This window comes from Onychostruthus taczanowskii, unplaced genomic scaffold (genome assembly GCF_017590055.1).
Source record: "Onychostruthus taczanowskii isolate IOZ18803 unplaced genomic scaffold, ASM1759005v1 scaffold36, whole genome shotgun sequence".
In the NCBI taxonomy this organism is placed as follows: Eukaryota; Metazoa; Chordata; class Aves; order Passeriformes; family Passeridae; genus Onychostruthus; species Onychostruthus taczanowskii.
This window is the reverse complement of record NW_024501015.1, coordinates 5,230,746-5,250,546: the sequence shown is the minus strand read 5'-3', so window position 1 is coordinate 5,250,546 and position 19,801 is coordinate 5,230,746. Positions and strand designations below refer to the sequence as shown.

At 39.0% G+C, this 19,801-nt stretch overlaps 1 protein-coding gene across 1 annotated transcript in view; it reads right to left on the bottom strand.

Moving 5' to 3' along the window:
* KAT2B (lysine acetyltransferase 2B) overlaps positions 1-19,801 on the bottom strand; it is a 41,253-nt gene that overhangs the window by 4,531 nt on the left and 16,921 nt on the right. The window contains exons 6-18 of the mRNA XM_041411447.1: positions 19,443-19,624; positions 17,003-17,194; positions 14,486-14,592; positions 13,774-13,899; positions 12,216-12,352; positions 10,624-10,832; positions 8,272-8,398; positions 5,931-6,041; positions 4,790-4,933; positions 1,932-2,046; positions 1,128-1,164; positions 705-768; positions 523-607 (exon numbers count right to left, since the gene is read on the bottom strand). Coding sequence (XP_041267381.1) covers positions 523-607; positions 705-768; positions 1,128-1,164; positions 1,932-2,046; positions 4,790-4,933; positions 5,931-6,041; positions 8,272-8,398; positions 10,624-10,832; positions 12,216-12,352; positions 13,774-13,899; positions 14,486-14,592; positions 17,003-17,194; positions 19,443-19,624 — 1,636 coding nt within the window. The remainder of the gene's footprint in view (positions 1-522; positions 608-704; positions 769-1,127; positions 1,165-1,931; positions 2,047-4,789; positions 4,934-5,930; positions 6,042-8,271; positions 8,399-10,623; positions 10,833-12,215; positions 12,353-13,773; positions 13,900-14,485; positions 14,593-17,002; positions 17,195-19,442; positions 19,625-19,801) is intronic.

The window sequence follows — 19,801 nt, the reverse complement described above, 5'->3', positions numbered from 1 at the left end:
ATTTTCCTAAACTTAGATTGGAGCAAAGTGTTAAGACTTAGTTAGAAAACCCTGTGACCTTTGAAAAAAATTTTTTATATGATTTAGGAATCTTAAATCTGTATTTCAGAGCAACTCAAATGCTCAGGTGTTACTGAAAGTTTGCCTTGCCTTCAGTTTTTTTAACATATGAGTAGGATCTGCAATGATCAGCTGCCACACACAGGAATGTATCCCTACAACTCACCCACACCAGCTGAGTCCTGAAAGCTTCTAGCTGACTGCACCATTTAAGAGCTTGTTTGAGTTCTCTAGGGCACACTAAGATTTCAGACACGTACACCACACGTTTCACAAAGGTCACAGAGCACTCATCAATTTCAAATGATAGCATCACACTCTTGACACTTCAGAGCTGCAAGGTATTCAGCTGCAAGTAACATATATCTTTTACCATAAAACAATCAGATTAAAATTTATCTGCTATGTCTGCAGCTATAATGATTTTTTTAAACTCTACTTAAAAAATGTTAATGGCATTACCCATGGGAAACCTTATAACTTCATAATATCCAGGAGCTTCTGTTCTCTTCACGGGTTCCATGAAGGGCCAAGCGCTTTGATGGCTCTTTGGTAAAGAAAAAAGTAAGGTATCTAATATGGAAACTAGATATTGGAAATAATTTAAAAATCTTTACAGAAAGTAAACTAGAGGTAGCACTCACCTTGACTTGCTGCAGGATCGTTTTTAACGTGCTGTAAAGTTGATCTGGATCCTTGGACTCCTTACTTGAAGGAAAATATAAATACAAAAAGATTAGTTTGGGTCCCTTATCTTTGTTCCTACAACTTGCATCTTACTTAAAAGCAACTCCAAAGTTTCAAGCATTTTATGGAAGAAATAAAATTTCAAACAAGCAAACAAACCTAAACAAAAATCCTCAGAAAAGAAACCCACTACCCAAACCACACTTGCCCATAATAAAAAATAAAATAAAAAATACCACCAAAAAGCCACTTAAGAACTCATTTCTTGTAGATTATTTGATTTCCAGTGGATGGAAGGAAATATCAAGTGACATTGTCTAAAGACTTTTCTCAAAGGAATATCCCAACTGCTTCAACATTTTGCTTTGTGTAGCACTTACCCTCTTTCTTTTCCGCTTGGTTTCCAGCCAGTCTCTCCTGTATACCAACAACACGAGATATTATATGGGAACTACAGTAGGTCAAAACATTAACTGAGTTATTGCAACTCAAAGAAGAAAAGCCATTTCAGCACTACTGCAATAAAATGGGTTTGTTTTAATAAAAGCTACTCCTAATAAATAACATAACCATCTAGCCCGCAGCTCCATTCAATTTCCTACATGACTCTTCCACCAGACTGCTGAAAAGATTCTAAAATATTTCTATATGAAACACATTTCTTTTCAATAATTCAATACATATTTTACTGCAACCCACCCCTGTAAAGAATAATCATGACAAAGTTATACAATTTGATTCCCCAGGGACAAAGAATAAATTGTAGAAAAGCATAGCCAAAAAAAGTCCCCCAAAATATGATACTTAATTATTTGTAATTCTGTTTTGTCCTGTACATTCACGCCTAGAACAGAAATCACTGCTGCTCAGGAGTTCAGTGCATTAAAATGGTGCCAGAGGGAAACTGCTGCCTACACTGTGATACAAATCAAAGAGGGATCACATATAAGTAAGTAAAATTATACACACGTACATAAAAGAGGATCAGCCTGGGATGCCTTGGGGAAATCTCAAAGACAGCAGTTGTAATGGAAACACAATAATCTTCACAGAAATCAAATCAGCAGACTAAAACAATTACATTCTAATCAAAAAGAACTATGTGACTGCATTAGTATTTCTAGTCTCAGACCTTTCTTGGTCTATTCTGCTTCTGTTCTGCATTAAAAGAGATTGATACATACTAATTCCAGGAATGCTTTCTATAGGAATCTGCCGTACTCCATCTTTGAAGCAAGAAAGGCCGGGATAGACTTTTCGTATCTGAGCTTGCTTCCTTTCTATGAGCTTTTTAATGATCTGTAATAAAGCAGCAGAGAAAACAAAAAATAATTTATTTGGTCTGAAGTCACCCAGAACATTAATGCAAAACTGAGATGAACAGAAACATTCTCACTTCCTATCCTTGCAGTCCTTTTCCATGAAGCTGGAAATGGGGCTGAGCTACCTGACCAAGCACTGATTCTGCAAATGAAGCTCTAAGTCTCTCAGCTATTTTGGTACAAATCTAGAAGAAAACGAGTCATTGCTTCCACTGTTGATCACAAGCTGCACAGCTCTTGGGAAGACAGGAGCAGGGCAGAGAAGGAAATTTTCTGGAAGAAGGTTTGAGAACTGGCTATAAATTTTCAACAGCTGCAACTTCTGAAATGCTTCAGCACAGCTGGTCAAAAAATTCAAGGCACATATTGAATGCATGCATTTTTATGCACATACATGTTCATATTCCAACATTTTAGAAACTAGAAACCCACTCACTTCAAAGTCTCCATATAGCTACCTGTAGGAGCTGCTTAGGTATCAATCAAAGATACTCTCATGAAAGATTTTCTCTGGAGGATGTCAGAATTATGCCACTCTTCAGAAGCAAAATTCTACTCTCTTTGCAAATGCTAGGGAAAGGCTTTTCCCACTCCTCGGTAAACTCTGTTTTACTCTGCAATCATATTACCTCAAATTATAAGCTATTTGCCTTGGTGCTCTTGATACCCACTTAGATACTTATCTAACCTTTGTGTGTCCTGGATATGTGTCTTTCAAAATTTCATAACTTGGAGTAAACAAATGCACAGCCATGCAGACTGTCAGTCTGATAGAATATTTTCTTTGGAAATAATAAAATGGACATATTTATATTTTTAAGGACCTTCACTCCCTCATGCATAGTATTTTCTCTCAAAGAAGGGAAAAAGATAAAACCAGACTTTCAAAAGAGGAATACAGTGTACAACAGCACCATGGGCAGATTCCAGCACAATATAAAAATAATTTTAAACTAATTATTAAATCCAACTTAAGCCCTTCTTATAATTTAGGAACTAGCGGCTCTTCCTGATCAAAGCAAGCTGTTCAATCAGTACCAGTGATTACTCACAAGTCAGGAGGTCACAAAGCTTTGCATAGAGGGACTGGTCATATTTTCCAGAGTGACTGTAACAAGCTACTGGTAGAGTGTCAGGTGATATGGTCTTAGCAGCCACAGGCATATACTCCAGTTCTTTAAATAAAAGCTCAGATCCCATGAAAAATTTCACTTCTAGAAGGACAGATCCTGAAAAGCCTGATGTCTAGTACTGGCCAATACCAGCACTCAAGAAAATTGGTACATAATACCAACTGTCAACATTCAAAATTCTTTTTATGTCCAGGTAGCACTTTCACTGCCTTAGATATGCACAGACAAACAAACATTCTTCATGAGACTGCAGACTGTGGGGGCTATTTCTAAATTTCCTTGCAACAGGGAGAGTAAAAGTCCTGATTGGTGTTTTTAATGGTAGGCAGGCAATCCTAAGATGCAGTTCCAAAGCTGTATGTAATTATTCTCAGAGAAGATCAACAGCACAGATCAATGCAAAACAGCAGCTTTCCTCCTAATAATTTTAGACATGAGATGTCTGGAGGACCAAGGCACTTTATAAGAGGAATGTCTCCACGTTCTTTAGAATAATGTGGACATCCTAACAAATAAGAGAGTGAAAAAACCTAATAAAGCAGACCCAGAGGCAAAATTTTGAAAACTAACAAGTTTTTTGGAAGTGGCATGTTATATTGATGGTTTGGGCCCAGAACTGTACTGCTGCAGTGAGGCATGCCTAGAGATGTAACAGGCTACCAGACACATCCACTGTCCACACTGACAACATCCCACCCCTAAGGGGCAGCTGGCATTCCAGCAGTAGCCTGGAATCTGAAGGGTAATTCAGCCAAGCAGAAATGAAAGGGGAAAAACTTATGGTCCCTGTTGTATGGACATATGAAAACTTTCCCAATAAGATAAGTTTAAAAACCTTGTAAACTAAATGTAAAACCATCATCACATCAGGAAGTGTCTTTCCTTCTCCAAGCACAGGCCAAATCATTCTATTGGAAGAAAAATTATTGTTCCATAAAGAAGCTTTTCAACAAAATAAAAAGTCAGGCTTGAACAATCTTGAAAGAACAAATTATAATTTGTATTTTTTCAAAAAAACAAGGAAAGTATTTAAACACAAGTGGAAATGTCATAATTATTTTGCTAAACTGCCTTATTATACAGAATATTAGTAAGAACTAAATAAAGAATAACCCACATGAAATCCAAAGAAATTAAGACAGTCTACCCTTGATTTATATATTTTAGAAATTATGGAAAAAAGAATCCTCTTTTTCCCAAGTAAAACAGGCCATGCAATACAAACACTCCATTTAAATGTCACTCTAATGAACACTACTGAGGGAAGAAAGTAACTGACAAAACCATAAAAAATAAATCTCACAAGATTTTGCTTGGTTAACTACCACCAAATTGAACTGTGAATTACTCCTCAAAATACCAGTACTTTAACAGTCTTGTTCTTGTTAAGTCAGCAAGTTAGAATTTGATGCTTCAACTAAAAAAATCTGGCACTGGGACTTGAATGAAGGGATTATTCTAACTAATAAAAAGTATGCACTCAAATTTTAGCACCAAAGCAAAGAAGAGAGCTAGCCTGGCACCCACTGAACTGTTTCTAAACATCTGAATAGAGAGTAACATTAAACATTTCATTTCAACATTCACCTCTTTTTGCTTTTTGATGATGACAGAAAATTCCGTGTAGGGGATTCTTGGATTTAATTCACATCCCATTAACGTGGCACCCTCATAATCCTTGATGTAGCCAACATATTTTGCTTTTGGTACTTTAATATCTTTGGAGAAACCCTGACAAAGAAAAAAAAAGAACTTATATTGTCATTATGCCATTTTCCTTTTACATTTTTGTTTTAACTGAAATGAATGAGGATTGAGAACCAAATTTATCATAATGTTAAAATACAAAAAACACAACAGTGAGTTACAGACCATGGTTCAGTGTTGCATAAACCCTCTCATGGGAGGCACTTCATAAAAGAACAGTTAATTGCTAAGAAGGGCGATAGGGGAGATTGTTTTCATTTTGAATGTGTGAAGAGTAGATTGTACCAGTTTTATATACAGAACCATAGAACTGGCTGGAAGGAACTTGAGGAGGTCATCTAGCCCCATCTCAGCTCAGAACAGGTCTCATCACATCTGGCTGATTGAGGCCATGACCAGACCTGGATATTGTAAAAGGGCAGAGATTCCACCACCTCCCACAGCAACCTTTTTCAATATTTCACCACCCTCAGGACATGAAAGGAAAAAAAATTTCCTTCTACCTGTTTGCAATTTCCCACTATTCAGGTCATTTTCATTGCCTAATGCTGTACACCTCTAAGAAAAATCTGACTCCATTTTTCTGACCAGATAGTTGACACTTGTTTATCAAATCTATTTGACAGAACAGACGTTGCCATATTTCCTGATTTTGAACCTCACGCTTCAAATCAGGAGGAGCTGTAAGCGCAGGTCAGGTAAGTTTTCAGCTCTCACAGGTATGCCTTCTTTATACTTCTTATAGAATCAGAGAATGAACTGACATTTTACTAGTTTTTAGACTAGATAAATTATAGACTATACCATATACTTATGTTCAGATGATTCTGTCAAAGTAAAATGTATTAGAAGACAAAAACATTACATGGGATGAACACAGGGCAGATTTTATAGATAAAAAATAGACACGTAAAATTGCACTATGCATTTTATCCAATTACTTTGTCATGCCTAGTTATTTAGTTCAACCCTGCTAGATATAAAACTTCTTGCACAAAGTATTTTCTTGCATTGAACTTACTTGTTTTTTGAAGTAGCCGATAGCATATTCGTCTGCATACGTGAGAAAGTTGAGAATGTTGTGTTTGATGTGGTATTCCTTCAGATGGTTCATTAGGTGAGTCCCATAACCCTGTGTGAAACATAGGAGGAAAAAGCCATGACAAAGCCTTTGGGGACTGCACTTTGGGGACCCAGGGTTATTATACACTGTTTTTCAAAATGTAATCCTGCCTTCAGATCCTGTTTAAAAGATTTTCTCTTAATTAACTGGATGTTGCACACTCAAGAGCAAACTCTTTTGAACTTTGTAGGGGTACCTTTGTGACCCAGCATGGAAGCTGTAATTCAAGGTGCCCACCTCTTTTTTTTTTTGTTGTTGTTGTTCCTCTTTTAAATTAGATATCAACAATTAAAATCATATCACCCATAACAAAACTGCATATACTGTAACAACAGAGCATCCTTTCTGAGCCATATAATTTCAAAACTACAAAGCAGTAGCAATACTGAAATTATTCCAGTATTCTGTGCACCTGTAGCAAAACAGTCTCTGTCTCAAGGGATTTATTATCTAAGCTTATCATAAAGCATAAAAAGGAACAGTGAACAATTACCATAATAAGGAGCAGAAAATTATAGAGTCCACAATCAAATAAAAGGCTACACCTTCTGACTGCACACAGGTATGATTTCCATTTAAATTTAGCGCCAAAGTAAACAAAAGGTTGCATTTATTCACACTGACAAGGAAGCTATAGTCACCCCCTTCTGCTGTGACATGAAGAAATGTAAAGTAGATAGGTAAGCCCATAATAATGTTTTGCTCCTGCATATGTTTCAATTTTCTCACCATGCAGACACTAACAAGACGCTTGGAGAAACATACATGGATTTCTTTTGGTTACTCTGCTCTTAAAAACTAGGAAAACTTTTACTTATGTAAAAAAGCCAGTAAAATGAATTAGAAAACACAAACTTCTGATTTAATTTACAATTTCATAGCCCCAAATATGGCAATTGCCAGATAGGAAACCCAGGCACGTACAGTAAAACTTTAAATTATTTTGTAACAGCGGACCAAACCTCCTAAAACCAATTCAATTTGTATGGGAAAACAATTCCTATATTTTTTACTCCAGCCTCAAAGTGAATTAAAATAGGAATATATTTTTTCTAAGACCTGGCAGGTCACCCATGTGTGAACATTTTTTTTTTCTCAGTTACCTGTTGACAGGATCACCTCACTCAGAGCAAAAAGCGGGAAGGCAAATGTTCAGAAACACTAAACTGATTCAGCAAAGCACCCAGAGGACAAAAGAATGAATAGTGTGTTATGCAGCCCTGGGGGCAATCTGATGGGTCAGAATTATCTGCTCTATTATTTTGAAAGATTATTCCTAGAAAATCACAACACACCTTTGGCAGCCTGACCTGTGTAGTGCAGTGAAGCACAACTAGGGCATATTCTGTTCTGCTTTGCATTTGCTAAAACACTCTGAATGCTGACAGGTCATTGCATAATGTAGGGAAATGCTCCTCTCTAACACCAGAGTTGAATAATATCAAATATAACCTGAGCATTAACAGTTGTTGCAGACTTTCAATCCCACTGTGTTAGTCTTTTGCATCAGGGTGTACAATTTTTGCACGTTAACTGCTATACACTCTAAGTTAACCCACATCTCAGCTCCTGCTTCTTGAAATGAAAATCATGAAGCTACAGCACCATCTAAAGGCAAAACACTGAACCAAATGGCGAGTAGCTGGAAAAGCTGGAGGAATCTCATGTATTCATACTGCTCTGTGTTTTTTCAACACAGGTGCTAATTCTCAAAATTCTGAGAAAATGTTGTGGCACTTACTCAAAAAAGAGTGTACAGAATTGACTCTGTGCTTATTTTGAGATGTAAAACTACACCTAATTTTTCTATTATATGTCATTTTGATTGAAGTTTTGTAATGTCACAAAGTGCTTGAACACAAATTACTGCCCCACACTAGGAATACACATTTCAGTCAACCACGAGATGTTACACTAAACAGAGACACAACTGCCGGGGACAGAGGCATGAAAAGTCCAGGAATGGCAAACTACTGGCCACTATTGCTCTGATGAGAAAAATTTTATTTCATTAATTAAATACAGGTAATCCTACTATTATGATGATGATGCTAAATCTGCACATTTTACTTTGGTTTTTGTGTTATTATATTCAGAATTTCTGTATCTTTCAAAATCTATTTCTGTCTGGCAACTCAGCAGTATATTCCACATGACTAGAAATATTAGGAGCCTATGCAGTGGGTGAATGGGATTCAAATCCATTTACTAAACACTTGCAATACAGAATTCTTTTTACCTTGACTTGCTCATTGGAAGTCACAGCACAGAAAACAATCTCTGTAAATCCTTGGGAGGGGAACATCCGGAAGCAGATACCACCGATAACACGACCATCTTTTATTAATGCAAGGGTTTTATGTTTCCTGAGCAGACAAAAATAACAATTACTGTAATTCATGTACATAGTACATCAAGCGCCATTAGCCTTCCTTTTTCAGAAACTTGATTCACTTCTTTCCATGATGATAATGCAATTCTGTATGCCTCCTAAATTAGCCACTTGTATCTATAGAAGAGTTGTTACTTTAAAATCACACTTTCAATATACCATAAAGGTGATCATCATAGAGCAAGCTCCTGACCTTGCCAAGAACTCTGAGATACTCAGGTAATGCCCAGTAAATAAAAATTGTATTGCTTTCATTGAATCTATTGTTGATAGTTACACCATTGCACAATTCTCAGGATGATTTTATTCTGAGTAAATTAGAAATTAATGGAGTTACAGGAGAGCAAGTCCTTTCTATAGGATTCCTGTTTCCTTGCATGCAATCTCCATAGTTAAGCTATCAGTCTCAAATGTAGCTGACGCAGTAAGAGAGGACATTTCTTATTTCTAATCACCCTCCTGCGGGAATCAAGACCCAAATAAACATCCACTTCTGTTGCACTTATAGTGCCAGGGAAGATGTAACAAGGTGCAATCTCAACTCTTATTTCAAGGATAAGGAATTTTAGTATAATCCTCAAGGTGTGAAAACAGTGCACCATCCTTTAGACTATTCAATAATTATGGTCATATAAATCATATAAATCATATAAATGATACAGTCAATATACAGATGATGTATTTTGGGGAAAAAAGTTGGTGCCAAAAGTGACCCCCTGCCAAAAAGCCCAAAGAGTAGTTATATTGTATGTGTCACCATTGAAGAAGATTTTATACACATTATATATTCTTTTTTTCTTGTACATATTTTAGTGCTTTTTTTACTTGTGGAATGACAGCAGCAATGCAGTAGCTTGAGCTTTTGTGGTGGTTCTGCCCTGGCTGGATGCCAGGTGCCCACCAAAGCTGCTCTATCACTCCTTTCCTCAGCTGGACGGGGGAGACAAAATGTAATGAAAGACTCATGAGTTGAGGTAAGAGCAGGGAGAAATAACCCAACAATTACCACCACATGGCAAACAGACTTCACTTGGGGAAATTAGCTGAATATATTAACAATCAGAATCAGAGCAGGATGACAGAAAGTAAAACAAACCCTAAAACTACCTTTCCCCTCCTCCTTCCTGATTCTCTACCTTCTCTCCCAAGCAGTGCAGGGGGATGGGGAATGGGGCTAGGGTCAGTTCATGTTGTCTATGTCACCGTTTCCTCCTCAGGCAGAAGAGTTCTTCCCCTGCTCCAGTGTGGGGTCCCTCCCATGGGCTACAGTCCTTCAGGAACTGCAGTAGCATGGGTCCCTTTCCATAGGGACACAAGTGCTGCCAGCAAAGCTGCTCTAGCAGGTGGTGTGGGCAACTCTCTTCACAGAATCTGCCAGGAGGCTGCTCCAGGGTGGGCTTCCCACAGGGCCACAGCCTTCCTTCAGGCATTCACCTGCTCCAGCATGGGGCTCCTTCACAGGCTGCAGAGGGACATGAGCTTCCCCAGGGTGTTCACCATGGAAGGTTAAACTACTGGAGCAGTTCATGAAGAACTGCAGCCTGTGGGAAGGACCAGTGTTGGAGAAGTTCATGGAGAACTGTCTGTTGTGGGAGGGACCCCATACTAGAGCAGGGAGAGAGTGTGAAATCCTTCCCTGTGGAGGAAGAAGCAGCAGACACCACATGGCAACTGACCACGGCCTTCATTTCCTATCCCACAGCACTGCTTGGGGGAGAAGGCAGAGAATCATGAAGGCAGCTAAGCTTGGGAAGAAGGGAAACATGGGGCAAAGGTATTTTAAGATGTAGATTTTATTTTCTCATTGACCTATTCTGATCTGATTTGTAAAAAATTAGAGAAATTTTCCCAAGTTGAGTCTATTTTGCCTGTGATAGTTATCAGTGAGTGATAACCAAGAACTTTGTACTCTCTCCCCTGTCCAGCTGAGGAGAGGAACAATGGAGCAGGTTTTGTGGGAATCTGGCATCCAGCCCATGTCAGCCCACCATGGTCCTACAACAAGAAGCCAGTTATTATTAATACAGCCACCAGGATGGCACTTGGGTACAACCCAATTAGATTGACCAGGAGTTATGAGAGCTTGAAAAGATGGCAAAAGCGTAGCACAGGCAGAGCTGCTCTCCACCCCTCCTCTGCTGCAAAGAGCACCAGACTCCCTCTGCCTCACTCGCCAGCCCCCTCTCCAAGGATACCCACGGATCAAAGACCAAGCGGGTGATGTATTCCTTCGGCATTCGAGGCAGCTGATGGGAGAACACATTCTGCAAACCAACCAGCCACATCATGATCTTCTTGTTGGGCTTCTGGTTCAGGGAGTTGCCGACCACATGGAACTCAATCACGCCCCTGCGCTCCTCCAGCCTCGCTGCCTCGTCACGGGCCGAGTGTGCCGAGAGGAAGTTGGTCTGTACCACACAAACGAGGAACAAAATCACAGTTTTGAGATTTCACATCCTCTGACAGAACAGCCTCAATGAACAAACCACTAAAACCCACTCTTTTTCCAACAGAACTGCCAATGACTGCCTTTGTAATGTAGCTTTGCAGAAGGGACACCATCAAATAAGCCAGATGTAAATCTACACTACAGTCTGTAAAGGCCAATCTCAATTTATATTGATACAGATTAGAAACAATAATGATGGTTATGACTCAAAAAGTTCCAAAACCCCTTGAGGGATAGCACACATCCAGTTGAAGCCTATGCCACTAAGTCTTCATATCTGCTTTACTCTTAGCCAGCTTGGGCATGACTTGTGGATTCGCCTACACATACTGCAAATCACACATTTTAATGGCAGTGCAGGAAAAGTCATATTTTTTTTTCATTTTATTAGTGCTTTCCACTATCTCTGCCACTACTGTAATAGCCTAAAAAGAATATTCTAATTCCTACAGAATTTGCTGTTACATATCTAGCAATTGCATCTATATATCTAAATTCAGATTAAATTAATACAGACAATTTATTTAGCTTATTATTTCAAGATCAATTTACAATGCCAAAACATCTCTGTATGCACATACTGTTTACTTTTTTGAGCAAAGTTTGGCTGCTGGGTTTCTAGTCACTGCCAGCCCCAACAGCCAGGCTGGCACAGCATTTGTAATATGCAGAGCCATCAGTCACAGTACATAGTTTGAATAAGAAATGTAGGTGGTTCCAAATCTTCAGCAGTTTCTAACTAAATCTTGGCAAATGAGCTGCTGGCAAAACATAGCCTGGCAGAGAGAACAGAAGGAGGAAAAGCCAGCCAAGGGAAAAAAAAAGTGCAATTCTGTACATGGCACAATTCCGCAATTCTGTTTGTTTTTCTCTTCCAGACGAAATAAAGAGCAACTGGGGAAGACAGAGTAAATAACTGTTTAGATCAGTTTCTGCACCAGAGAGAGGTTTTAACTTGGATCTTTCATTCTGCTGCAATTCTTGAACCCTATTTAACCTTATCTTATGAGCTGCACCTATGATTAGCAATAAAAAAGCATATTCTGGAACCGTTCTGTAACAAAAGCACCTTGCAGGGTAACGTGAGATCTATGTTTTTGCTATCAATAGTTTACAAGTCTCTTTGCTAACTGTACACAATGCATTAAAAGAAAACCTGTAGAACTATTTTTCATGTCAATGATGTATTTCACCAGTATTTTTTGTTCACATAATCATACCCTTTCAAAGTCCATTTTTCTTGACAGGACTCTTAGCTTATCACATTCTATCCATGTGGAACATTTACTAAAAACAGACCATTCACAAACAGACCATTTGCAACACCAAGTCTATATCTCACCTCTGGCCCAAGCATTGCTGCAGGATCTGTAATTGTTGACATTACTTCGTTGATTAACTCAATAGGGATATCTCCTACAACCCTTGGTCTTTTTGAATCCTCCACAGAATAGGGTTCATTATTTTTTCTCTTTTCCCCTATAAAACAAAACTCAGACAAATTAGAAATAACGAAAAATGTCATAGACTAGCACTGTGAAGTCTAGCACTTCTGTCATATCCTGTAGTTTATGTGACAAGTTTGAGTTGGATTTTTTTTGTTTGTTTTTTCATGTTTTTTATCCCTACAGACAAAGAGAAATAAATGAAATCTGAAAAATATTATCACTTCTCAATTTCCGCTTCGCACTGGGGTATTAGCATGAAGCAGGAAAAATATACCTCTCCTTCCACTACACCTCTGTGAATTCACAGTTAAACCATTTGCTTTTTCTTTTTGCTTCAAAATCCTCTGAATGGAACTTCTGTGCAGCTGTCCTGGAAGGTCAGTGCTCAATACACAAACTGCAGTGCCTATTTCTTGATAACATGAAATCCCCCTTTTAGGATTCACTGGAACTAAGTATCCATCATATAATTCTTTCACCTCTTCTGCAAACCAAGTAGCACATACAGTCTGATGTGCAATACATATTTAAAAATCCATATAAAAGTTCCAAATCAAAATATACTAAGTTAATTATTAACTGCCCTACTGACTGCAGAGCCACATGCATTATATAGCAAAAGAAATTAGTTAAATTCATAGAACAGTCCAGCGAGGACTAGCAGAGGTACAGTAACAGAGATCCAGCTGCTAGCTCAGGATTATCCCACTCATCATCCTACTCCTTCCTTCTTCTGAGGGACAAGTTGAGAAATGACCTTAAGGAAAACTGCAGTTTAGGAGCTGCCCTAAGTTTCTCTGTAATGAACACTGAGACTAAAAATTCACTTTGGTTTTGGCTTTTCTTCTTCATTGAGGACTCACTTTACATAAGCTTGGGATCATCTCTCTGACCTAGCAACCTCTCTTGACAGGCTCATTAATCCTGAGGTGTTTGAAAAAGGATTTATTAGGAGAATTTATACATCCACCAACTCTTTTCATTATAAGGTTTTTTTTTCTTTGACCTAACCTCATTCAGGTTTTAAATTTGACCTAGTTGGTATGTCTGTGTTTTTCTTCACTGCTCAAATGTATGCATTTTCAGTACCTTGCAAGACTAAAAAAACCAAATGTGATGGGTCCTTCTACTCTGCCATTTTTTAAATGAAACCTCTCCTCATGGCTTATAGTAGATGTACTTCAAGAAAAGCATTTTTCAAAAAACTCTGACACCACCAGACCTGTCCCCAGTTGAATTTAATTTAAACAAACCAATTGGGTTTTTTTGCAAATACAGTTGTGCTTTCTGTTAGTTAAACATTACCATAGTGGAGAAAAAGGTAAGTGTGTGCAAATCTTTCAGCAAAAACACCTCAAGTTTGCTAATGTAGAGTGAAGGCAAAGGTTACCATATACTGCAACTACTGATAATATCAACAGAAGTCAAAAGGCAAGGCTCCCTCTTCATTACCTAAGTTTGGGTCAAGGGCAGAAGAAACTTTACAAGCTGGACTCATATTCCCAGTGTTGGATTGCTCCAGAGATGAAGGACTTGCACTGTATGCAACAGATCTTGCAACAGGAGGTGGACTGATAACTGCAATGACATAAAAACAAACCACAAAAAGAACAGGTCGTGAAACCCATTCTGGTGCTGATGGAAAGACTGTCACAAAGATAGACACCCACCACCCTAAAAGTAACAGTGAACACTGTGCAACAGAGCAATGCCACCAGCTCACAAGTAGAGACATTAAAGCTTTATCTCAGTGTATATTTCTAAACTAAATTCTACCTAAGGAGGGACTGCTGGATAACAGGGATTGCAAACATCAGGCTTCATTAGCTCACAGTTCCGAGCAGAAGCTAAGAAAACAAACTTCCTTCACATACCTGCCAAGCCTGCTGGCATTTAGCTTCATGAAAAGGTTTTTTGTAGGTCTCTATTGAAAAGCAAAATCTCATCATTCAGCTTCATCTGTCCAATTTACAGTGCTCTAAGACTGGTTGCACCAATCAAACTCAATAAAGGGAGAAGTTGTTTCACCAATTAAGAGAGTGAAACTATTCTTTTAAAAGGTCACAGACTAACATCTCTCTCTAACATATATATATAAAAGCCCCACATTAGTTTTAAATCATGCAGTTTTCATTTGTGTTACCCACTACTAAATGCAAATTACCTGTTTGGATTCCCAGTTGGCCAGTTCTGGAACTGGACACCATGAAATCTTGATCCCAAATGGGAGAATTCTGGCTGTACACTTCTTCTTCCAGCATAGACAGAAACCTAGGCACAAAACCAGGAAAAATATCAACTAATGGGATCATTCCAAACAGGTTCTTTTTCAAAATAAGCACTTGCAATGTTTTTAAACTAAAAAGATTTACTAAGTCAGTAAGAAAATGCTGTTGGCCAATGCTATGGAAAAAAAACCAAAAATCAAATATGCAAAAATCACAAGCCAGAGTAGATACAAAGTATCATAATTTAGTAGAGTGCTTTCACTTACTAAACCTTACCTCTGATTACAAGCAATAGTTATCTAATTTGCAAGTGCAGAAAAAGAGTTACAAACTATTTTTACAGAACAAAACTCCGCTAATGAGAAAGCTATGAGCTGATGTTATAAAACGGTGGCAAAATATGTCTGTTTTGATAAATCAGTATTTGTACATGGATTTGCTTTCTGCCTTTGATAAAATCCCAGTGTTACTAACAATGGTCTTAGGAAGATATTTTCATTCCTTTAAGTGTCCTACTGTAACTTTTAATTGCATGTTTGCGGCTGCATAACAGGATTTTTAACCTTACTTTGGTACAGCTCCAGAAATGGCACGATGTTAAACTTCTCTCAGCATTACTGAATTCCACAGATCAGATTCTCAAGCACCCTCACCCTCTCAGGGCTAAAACACCAATTCCCTCCCAGCAGCAAGACAGCTGTTTATCCTACATTGCACAAAAGGGGTTTTCAGACCAGAAGTTGACATGGCACATTTCTACTCTCTGGAGTCATCCACATGTATAGAAACTGTTCAGCTGAAACCAACAGGACGGTTGGGTAAAATTCCCTTGAACAGGATAGGGATTTTCAGGATCAAGTCAGACTCTGATGCTGTATATATAGGACAGCTATACCTCAGCAATGTGCAGAGTTTGCTGCCGTCTATACAGCTGATAATGGCTAAAAAGTTTGCAACAGTGACCTGACCGTCTGTGACAGAGCAGAACGACTAATTCAACTTTAGCCAAAGCTCCATTTCCAGGCAGTACAGAGGCTCTGCGTTCTGCCCCTTTAGCAGCTCCTTCCTAGGTATGCACAGACACAAGCCCTGGGTGCTCCCTTTGCCCAAAAGGAGAGCCCAGGGCAGAGGGGGCCCTGTGCCAATGCCAGGATCCATGCTCTGAGACACAGGTCCTCTGCAGGGCTCACTCAGAACAATGCCAGAGGAAAGACAAATGCTTCGGGTAAGTACAGCCCATGAAAGATTTAAAACATTATTCATGCTTCCCACAGATCATCTGCAAACAGTACTTGTCTTTTTTTTCCCCAGCAGAATACCAAAAGGAATTGCAGTGAATAATAATGTTTTTCAAATTACTGCAAAAGGCTTTAAAAGACAGTGGAAACAGAGCACGTACACCTGCTTCCTCCACAAATCTGCTCCTTGCATGAATGGGGTGTCAAGTCCTTTTCTATATCTGTTTCAGGGCCTCTACCAGTCTACCCCAAAGACAGCGTACATTTTTCAAAGTGGTAAACTAAATTATTAATTATAGGAGGAGGAACAATCCCTGGCTCTACTCAGCTCAGGAAAGTTCATGTTGTTTTTCACTCCCCTGAGCTCTAACCCATCTTCTGACCCAACACAGTAGCTTGCATACATAGCATCAGTGCCACCAGGACTTCTACAGGTTCAGTTCATTTGTTGTTAGGAGGGACAGTCTCTTAAAGTATGACTTGGAGAACCTACCCTTGTAAAATAAGGATATTTTTAAGTGATACATTATTTTAACAGGAATTCATTACAATGAATGACCCTGTCATCATCATTACCCCTCTTTACAACCACTAAAATGTTTTAAATTAATGACTGTCAAAGTTGAACATGTTTCAATATCCTCATAGATTATTATTGCTGTTTTATTGTAAGAGATTGTGATCAACATTCCAGTACTGGAAGAGATACTCAGTACGAAATTATGAGCTTAGGATTCAATGATGTAGTTTTATACTCACTCCTCTCTAATAACCCCAGGTCTTCTAGGGGTGGGGTGACTACTTTGTTCACTATTACAATGTTAAATTAAACTGAAATTCTTATAAATTCTGTACAACACTGCCCCTTTTTAATGCTCCATCACCAAAGCAGATGTGAGCATGTTTTTGGAGGTCCACTGTTTCCAAGGACTACAGAAAAAGAAAGTAATTGACCTACAGTATCTTCTGACAAGCAAACAGTACAATCCCCCAGCAATATGAATAATCCTTTTCCTAAAGTAAACCATAGGACAAGACAAAGCAAGCAGTTGTGTACATAAAATACACTAATCTAAGTTATGGCAGTAAAGAAAGCTGCAGTATCTAGTTGCTACTGAACAAAAAGATAAATTATTTTAAGCTGCAGGTAACTTCTCTCTTTCCACAATGAAGTTGCTGGTTAACTTTGAATGCAGGCACACTGTGACCCCTTACTTTGGAAAATGAGTGAGGATTAGTGTTCGTTTTTCTTGAGGAAGCTTGTCTTTTTCCTGCCTGGCCTGCTCCAGCAGTTGTCGTCTCATTACAGTAAAAACAGAGCGAAGCAATGTCCTACCAAAAACCTGGGTGGTTTCATACCGAGGTAGACTGTCACAAAACTGAGGGACATTGCAGTAACAAAGCCACCTGTAAAGAGGAAAAAAGCCAGATCATTATCACCATCTAACATATGACTTAATGCAATAAAACCACTGCCCACATCATTTACAATGCAGCTGAGAGCTATATGACTGTATAAATCAGTTCCACTACAGGGCTGGACAGAGTTAAGCAGCATTTATATTGCCCAGTTTTTCACAGAAATGACAACCAAGTACTTTTAAGTTTCCATATATAATTTTTCTCTGCAGTCTAGTTTACACAAAGTGCTCTTGCTCCAGACAATAATCACAGATTACAAACAATTCATGGGTATTTCAGGGATTCTCTCCACAGTTCATGCATTCAGCCTCACACATCTGCCACTGACTCCAAAGACCCTCAAGCACAGCCTGTTTTACCCTCTAAACTTTTACCTTTCCCCACACAGAGGCCAAATGGGTGACACTTTTAACTAGCTCCATCCCAATCCAACTGGATTCCTGCCCTGGTCTTCCACCAGTTGGCTTCTTCCCATCATACCCTGCCTTGCTGCTCTTTCATTACCAGTATCTCCATCCATAATAAACTTTGCACTAAGGAAAATTACAGCATGTCACGTTTCTTTTCTAGGAAAAGAGATTATGGTACCAAAGAGATAACTCAGAAGTACGCTGACTATGTACATCACAATATCTCTTAATTCTATAAACAAGATTTTGATATCTGTGTGTAAGTGAACAGTCATTGGAATCTGGAGCTTTAGCAGAATCAGACCACAACTACTATGAAAGATCCAGCAATGAAAAGAAAATATTAGGAATTGGATGCAAACACACTGTGCTGGATCCTGCACACATTTCCTCATCCAGACCCAAAGTACAGACTGTCTCGAAATGTTCTCCCAACCTCTTGCGCCTTAATCTTTGCAAACATGGGTTGCAAAAGACTTGTGAGATAGAGCTGTTCACAGACTTCTACTCCCTGTTCTTGGCTGATAAAGCACAGCTCTCAAAACACAAGAATGCATGTGAAACTCTGATACAGTTTCATTCAAATCCTCAAGTTCTCAAATGAAATTCGTGACTGCAAAAATTCAGGCATGCCCATGGTGCCCAGCGGCGCCCTGAGCAATGCCTCAGACAACACAGAGGAGAGAAGCTCACAATGACAAGTGAGATTTGGTGGGAAGAGCACTTTGGGTCATGGGGGGACATTAGGGACTGTGGGCAGGATAGTTTGAGAAAACACAAGTGACAAAATAATTAACAACAAAAAGCCACCAACCAGAACCAATTAGCTATCGATTCCTAATAAGATTTAATTCCTACCACCCCTGGCTGACACCATGTATCACCAAATGGAGGTCCAACACCCACCAAACATGGTCTTAGGAGCACCATGGATTGTAAGTGTCCTTTATGGTGACAGGACATCTGGGTCAGACACAGCACAGTCTGCTCTGTCACCAACCAGAGTCTCAACTCACACCAGGTTTGCTGCTGCTCTCCTCCCTGAAGAGGAGGTGTGTGAGAGGAAAGGCCACCAGGAAAGCAGCCAGAAGGTGGTGCTCACCCTGGGCCAGCAGAGATGTCCGGGGCATTCCTGAGAACAGCGTGCTGACAGAGGTTAACTACCTGCTGCCTGACCTGCAGGACCCTGAACTGCTCTCACTGCGCTCACTGAAAAAGGCACTGCACTACTCCTGTGCAGTGAGAAAGAGAAAATAAATAGAGACATGTCTTTTCATCCTAGCTCTTCATCCTCCAGTGACTCAGTTATTCCTTTGAATTCTAACAGTGCATACAAAGTCATAACAAGAACTATAATTTTAAGGAACCTAGTAATATCTGTTCCCCATTTAGCATTCAAGCACTTGCAAAATCAGTTTGATTTTTCAGCTCCTCTGCGATTTGGTTTCAAACAGTGATGCTTTACAACGCTAAATCTTATCTCTTTTTCTTTTTTAAGCTGAATAATAAATAGTGAACTTATACAAGGCTCAAATATTAAGACCAAGAGCATTTCACAAACATAGACCTTGCAAAAGCATTGTTAGATACAAGTGTTCCAGCCTCTACTCCTTGTTCTTGGCTGATAAAGCACATCTCTCAAGACCCAAGGATTCATGTGAAACTGATATAGTCTCACTAAAACCCCTAGGTCTTCATGTAAAATCCACGGCTGCAAGAATTCACAAGGTCCATCTATGGCATAAAGATACTGGTGTACTCCTGAAGTTTGTACATGCCCTATTTGTAAAAGGAAGGCTCCCAACAAGCAGAAGCAGCATTACCTGGTATAATTCACTTTATACCCTGCAATATCATCATTGGGTGATCTTAGTCTTCGCTGAGAAGGTGTCTCCAGGTGCCAGTAGTTAATGCGGTTCAGAAACATTTTAGCCAGTTCCACTATTGTTTGCCTTTCCTTCGAGGGTAAGTGGCTAAATTTGTACTGCACAAAATTATTCACACCCTTAAAAAGTTTAAAAAAAAAAAAAAGTAAAAAAGTTTAATAATTTAGCCATAATTTTTATGGGTGCATCCTCAAAACATTCCTCACTTTATGTTTATGATGAACTTGCATTGCATGGGAAAGAAATATTGGAGACCATGAACTCCTTGCTCAGTTACTCATGCAGATGCCACAGGC